This window comes from Carlito syrichta, unplaced genomic scaffold (assembly GCF_000164805.1).
Source record: "Carlito syrichta isolate Samal-C Ts95f unplaced genomic scaffold, Tarsius_syrichta-2.0.1 Scaffold302944, whole genome shotgun sequence".
NCBI lineage: Eukaryota > Metazoa > Chordata > Mammalia > Primates > Tarsiidae > Carlito > Carlito syrichta.
Window position 1 is genome coordinate 278,100 of NW_007247040.1, and position 6,728 is coordinate 284,827.

At 47.0% G+C, this 6,728-nt stretch overlaps 1 protein-coding gene across 1 annotated transcript in view; it reads left to right on the plus strand.

Annotated features, from left to right (window-relative positions):
- Positions 1 to 6,472, plus strand: part of UNC79 (unc-79 homolog, NALCN channel complex subunit) — a gene marked incomplete at its 3' end in the record, with an annotated part of 165,707 nt that extends 159,235 nt beyond the window's left edge. Inside the window, exons 36-37 of the mRNA XM_021711940.1 lie at positions 3,461 to 3,601; positions 6,434 to 6,472. Coding sequence (XP_021567615.1) covers positions 3,461 to 3,601; positions 6,434 to 6,472 — 180 coding nt within the window. The remainder of the gene's footprint in view (positions 1 to 3,460; positions 3,602 to 6,433) is intronic.
- Between the last annotated feature and the right edge of the window lie 256 nt (positions 6,473 to 6,728).

The window sequence follows — 6,728 nt, forward strand, 5'->3', positions numbered from 1 at the left end:
ATTGGATGTTTTTACATCTCCGGTAAAGCCAAGGAAGTTTTCCTCCTTTATTTCCTCAAATAGATATTCCAAACCTGTTGCTTCCACTTCTTCCTCAGGAACAGGTATGATTCTTGGGTTTGGATGTTTTACATAATCCCACATTTCTTGGAGACTTGGTTCTATTCTCTTGAATTTTTCTTCTTTGTTGTTGTCTGATCGGGTTAATTCAAAAGCCTTCTCTTCAGGTTCTGAGATCCTTTTTTTCTGCTTGTTCTAGTCTACTTTCCACTGCATTTTGTACTTCCTTAAATTCTTAATTTCCAGAATTTCAACTCTTTTTTTTAAGGTGTTTATTTTTGGGGATAATTTTTCATTCATGTCCCAAATTGCTTTCTTTTTAAAATTTCTTTATGTTGGTTTTCAATTTCCTCCTGAAGTTTATTGATCAATTTTATAATCAACCTTTTGAATTCTAACTCTGAATTTCAAAGTTTTCATTTCATTTTATCTTCCATTGTTGAAGAGTTCATGTGGTCTTTTGGCGGTGTTGGAGAACTTTGTTTTTTCATATCATCTGAATTATTTTTCTGTTTTTTCCTCATTTGGGAAATGTTTCCTCTTACGTGAGGTTGGCAGGGGGCTGACACAGGCACTGTGGGGGTCCCTTGGTGGTGTGTCGCCTTAGTGTCATGAGTTTTCCAGTCGCCCGCGGCGTAGTCCTGTGCTGGGTGCCTGCACAGAATCATAGTGGCCAGAGTGGCCTGGAGAGTGAAGTTGCTGGGGGTCTGGGATCAGACCTTCCCCAGAGCTGAGGTGTCACATCAGATGTGATAGGCTGTGCTGTTGACCTCCAGCCAGGAGGTGGCTCTTGTGGGGGACAGCCAGCTGTGAGGGTGGCTGTGGCTTTCTCCTAGGCATATGTTGCTCCAGGGAGGTGCCCAGCCACACGGGTGGACAGTGGGGCTCTGGGGATTACCCAAGTTCTCTGTCTGGGGGTGCGGGAGAGGGGGTTGGGGGAAAGAAACCCAAGCCCCCCACCCATGCACACTCTTGGCTGCCCCAGAGGGCTTTGGCGGGAGTCTCCAGCCGCTGGACAGTGCTGCTGTGGGAGGAAGGGGGCACCCCAGCATTGACACAGGGAACGAGAGGCTGCTCTGGTGATGCATCGGCCTGCTCCCCCCCTTAGCCTCGGCAGTCCTCCATCCAGTGTCAAGGTGCGGCAGCCTCAAGGCCTCAGGGGGCTCATAGCCACACGCCCCTCAAACTCGGAGCTGTCTGCCACCTGGGGGTTGGCCCTTGGGGCTGCCCCTCCCAGCCTGGCTGGAAAGCAGCCTCCAAGTTCCGGGGATACAGCTGCAGCTGCCCAGGGCTTTTTTTTCTTGCGCCAGCCCACGTGGGTCTTGGCGGAGCTCGGCGGTGGGTGAGGCAGTTTCCCATGGGGGACTGGAGCCCGGCAAGGCGCAGAGTCCCTCCGGTTTCATGGCAGAAGCACAGAACTTTGGAATTGTCCTCACCCACCTTCCCCACTGCATTCCGGGGGCCTGTGTGGTGATTCAGATGAGAGTCTGACTGACTCCAACCCAGGCCACTTATTTTTTTATTCCTTGCAGTGTGTGGTGATTGCCGCTTTTTTGAGGGGTCTCCGGGCACGCTGCTCATCCTGTTCCTCTGAGTACCGAGAAGACTGTCTTGGTTTACTCCACAGGAGGACACACTCTAGCTGCCTCTCGTTGGCGGTCTTAGTCTCCTCCCACTCTTCCTGGGCCTTCAGACTGTTGGAGGTGTGGCCTCCCACTGCTCTTCAGAAACTCTTCCCCAGCCCCCTGTCTTTTCCAGCGCCTGCCTGATGCATTTTCGTCTCTGTGACTTCACAGGTGCCCTTCTCTGTACTTTTCTCTGCCTGGTGAACTCCGATTCATGCTTCAAGACCCAGTGTAAGGCAGAGTTTTCCTGGTTCCACTGGGCAGACTTGATCATGCTGTTTTCTGAGTTTCCGTAGCATTGGGTACATCTCCCCATTGTAGCACTTATCACATTGCATTTTTAATTATCTGCTTATATGTACACATTCTGTAATAGACGGTGAGCTCCCCAGGGAGAGGTCCACTTCTTCTGCATTTTGTACTCTGAACTTCCAGCATATCGCTTGGCACCTACGTGCTGGTTCGGCGAGGATGACAAGGAGTAAGACCTGTAGAATTTCACGTCTGAAGAGATGTCCTTGGACCAGGAAGGCTTCCTGGTAATTGACAGATTGGGCATGCTTCCCACAAAGGGAAGGAGCCTGAGGAGGAAAGGCTGGTGCGAGAGTCCACGTAGCTGGCCACCAGCTTCGCAGTCGGTGATGCCTGAGAAAGTGACGGTGCCTGTTTTGTGCAGCTGCCTCAGAATGTCCATCCGGGTTCTGAGTTGCCTGTGGCAGGATCTCCCTGGCTCCGCCTTGGGGTAACCCCCCAAGACCTAACCTTTCCGGGCTGCCTTCTCGACCGTCTGTGTACTCTGCTTCTCTTTTTTAGTTACCAGTGTGACTCTGTATGTCAAATGTGTAAGAAATGTACCTTTTAAAAATTCTCTTGCTTATATTTAGAAAGGGTACAGATGGAAAAGTCACAACAGCACTCGTAGCTCTGGTTGCCTCGCTTCCCGTTCCCGCTCCTGTTTTGAGCTGCTCACTCTGTAAAGCTGGCTGTGGCCGAGCTGATTATGCGGACCTACATTAGGACACTAAGGAGCAGCACGCTGCAGGTCACTAAAGAGCACTGGCCGTTGTCAGTGTTTTTGCATATGACGCTTGGCGGGCCTGGCCGGCTCATAAGACTGATCTAAGTGAGTGGTAGAGAAGAGACTCAATCCAAACTTCCCAGACTTCCTGGATTGTTCTGTTGACTTGACTACCCTGCCATTTATCCACAAATAGAACATTTTTTTTTAATGTTTCCATCTGTGCCTAGGCACTGTTCTTTCCCCTTCTGTTTTCTTTAAGAAATGAGGTCTCGGTGTGTTTCCCAGGCTGGACTTGAACTCCTGGACTCAAGGGATCCTCCCACTTCAGCCTCCCAAGTAGCTGGGACTACAGGCTTGCACCACTGTGCCCAGCTGCATTTTTCATTTTTAATCTCAACAAATGAAGAAAAATCTAGTTACTGATTATCCCTAGTCATAATTTCATATGCATAAAATCCCTCAACCAGAAGCTTCAGACAGTCCAACTCACACTCATTCTGCAAGAAAGCAATAACTCATATGTAGGTCAGAAGCTTGTGAACTGAAAGAACGAATTCAGTAATCAAAAGAACCTTCCTGTTTGCTCTTTCTGGCAATGGTGGCCCTAGAGTCTCCTCCTTATTATTAGAACGGGGCTACTGATTTCCTTCTGAGGACCTTTCCAAACCCTTCCAGAAATGGCTGTGTGTATCCTATGTTCTACCTTAAAACTCTGGTTGCCTTCATGAAAAGCATGCCTCTGTTTTCTTTGCAGATGCCATGACTGTGGGGCTATTCTTGAAGAATATGATGAAGAAACACTTGGGCTGGCCATTGTGGTCCTCTCCACATTCATTCACTTAAGCCCAGACTTGGCAGCCCCACTCTTGCTGGATATCATGCAGTCTGTGGGAAGGTGAGAGTCAGCTTCTGTTTGGGTTTGTCGGAAGGGCCCTGATTCAATCTGTCTCTTGAAGTAAAAACCACTGGTTCAAAAGTGAGATGTATCTGTGGGATCAACTCAGACTAGTTTTGAAAACCTGGTGGACCAGTCTTTTGATTGAATTCTCCAGCTGTGCAGAGTCATGAGTCACAATGTGGAAGCGACGCTAGAGGGAACTGCACTGAGAAAACTTGACTGTGCATTGTTCCCTATTACCACGTGTGCTGATATGACAATGCTCAGAACTGTCAGTGGGCCGTAGTAAGCACTTTGTAAACATTAGTGAGTATTAGTTACTCCTTTGAAATGGGTTCTCTAGGCATCTGTAATCTGAAGGCACCTCACTTAACCATGAAATGTGGGACATTGTCAGGCGAGGGGATACATGGCCGTGTAGCAGGTTCGCGTTTGTGACTCAGATAAAGGGAACATGCACGCAGCTGGGAAGCAGGGCCCTCAGCCTGACTGGGAGAAGGCTAAGCTTAGCTGCTTGGAGGGTGTTTATGTGCAGAAAATTCTGTTTAGTAGACAGGACATTAGAAGACAAATGAGGCGATTCATGCATATGAATCAAGTTTGGATTCAGTCACAAACTGTAGTTGAGCATGCACAGCTCGCAGGAGGGGATCGAAATCAACCACAGGAAGGTGCTGTTTCCCACCTGTGCTGTCCCAGTGCTGGTGCGGTAGGCTGCAGGCATCAGACCCAGCTCTTGCCTTAAGTGTTTGTGGTTTCGTTGCTGAAGAAGGAAGCTGCTCTATGGAATCACTGATCAGTCATACACAGCAGGGCACGATTACATGCTGGAAAGAGTGGTCTGAGTGCTAAGTGTTGTGCAGTTCAGGGTGGAAAGAATTTCTTAGGGCAAGTCTATAAGGAGGGGATGGACAAGACCTGGATTGTGCAAATTCTTGGCATTTGCGGGAGCGAAAGAGAAGGAATCTTAATGGAGCTAAGATTTAATCTATTTTTTAAATGAAAAATGCTGATTTCAAGTTGAAGATAAGTAAGAAAGCATTATAGATGCCTCAACCCCAAAAGTCTATGACTTTCTTATCCCACCTGCCCCAGGATTTTTTTTTTTTTGTAGTATACTTAGGAGTCATAGAGTCAGAGATGGCGTAAAGGTAAGTCTAACCACTCCATCTCTAGATTTCAAAATATACAAAGTGAGTGATGGGTTCAGGTTAGAGAGATAAGAAAAGAGGAACTATTTAACTTAAACCCCTGATTTTTGCCCTAATCATAATAATTGCAGATAAATGTGCATCAGATATCAGCAATACTTATGGAGTTGAGATTTTTATTAATGCAAGATCACACTTCCTACTATCAATATTTCTTAGCTTTAGGACAGATAGAATTATTGTTCTTGTCTGTCACTGTCTCTTTAAAACAGCTGATCTAAGTTATGCTAGCTATGTAGAGGGGTTTGTTTCAGTTTTCTGTTTGTTTTAACGTAAATGAGAATAATCCATGTTCAAGCATTGCCAATGGTTAGGATGTAAACACATGAGCTTTGAATGAAAGCATGGGACAGCCGGTAGCATATACATTTTACATCTTAGCATACACACACACTTAAATCTCTGCCTCCTTTGGGTAGACTAGCAAGAGGCAGGAGCATGCCCAGTGCAAGCTGCCACAGTTCTTAGCCACCTAAGCCTGGTCACCAAAGCTACCAAAGAAGCAAATCCCATCGTCGCCCAGTTCAGGGCTTCCTCGCTTGCCTCAGTTGCACCACGAAGAACAGATGGGGTCCTGTGGATTTGCGGGCACTGAGCTTATCTGTGCCCGTTGTGACTGCAGGAACCATCAGGTGTTCTGTGCGTGTGCTAGCCCAGCCTAACCCTCAGGACCACCCGGCTGCTCCATGAGATCGCGTGCTTTTCTCTGCGTGGCTCCCTCATAAATATCCCCTATCCCTTTCTCTAGGTCCAGCCTTTAAGATCACATTCACTGCACCCTTGATTACGGTTTAGTTCACTTGCTACATTTATCCATTCATGGTTGTGCTTTCGCATTGAGGAGCACATAAGCAAACCCGCTGGGAATGGTGTCTGGTGTCAGCATTTGCTAGACCCATGTCCCTCCCCACATGGGTTCGTGGCTCCATTCACGCTTGCCTGTCTTAAGAGAGTGAATTAACGTGCAGCATCTTCTTGTTTGCTTCTTCAGTGTCTTACTGATCAAGACATGTTCTTCTAAACCCACCCATGTAGTACGTTTTCTTTTCTACACGCTAACATCTAGAATATTTCCACACATACAGAAGCTTATCAATACACTTTTCAAAAGTTGCATGTTATGTATCTTCTCAGTGTAACAGATTTCCTTCCTGATTGTTCCAAGCCAACAGTTAGCTGACAAATACTCCTGTTCCATCTATTTTTACTACAGAGGCTTTTGCGAATCATGGTTTGTTTGTAACTAGATTTCAGAGGTTGTATACAAAGAAAATGAATTTTAATTAGTATGGGAAGGGATTGGGTCAAATGTTGCTCTGATTACTGTCTAACTTGGCTGAGATGCCATCTTGTAGCGTGGCAGATGACAGAAACTCATCTTTAACTGCTTGCCTCTCAGTGGAAATATCTGACAACACAGAAAGCAGGATTCAGGGACTGGGTGAAATTTGACCTGGAGATGGACCAGAGTGGGCCCTCTGTCCTGGGTGGAGGGAACTGTCAACATTGTGGATGTCTCCCCATCTAAACCTGACTGCCCCAAGTTCCACCGCAGTCCTGAGGATTTTTTTATGAAAACCAAAGGCCTTTGTGTGACTGTATTCATTTTATTTCCTAGATTGGCATCCAGTACTACGTTTTCTAATCAAGCAGAAAGGTAAGCCCTAAAGTGAGCCCCCATCTCACTTGCTTTTTGCTGTGCGTGTTCATTCTGTTTCTAAAACACCCGTGTGTCTGCCAAGGAAGGCATGTTGTTGAGATGCACTGGCAGCTCCCGAGAGCACTGGCTGTTCATTTTCTGTTCGTCAACAAATGCCGTGAAGCCCACCCTGTGCTAGATACTTGGGTCTTAATTGGGGGCAAAACTGACGTGATCCCTGCCCTCCCTCCTGGGACTCACAGTCTATCAAGAA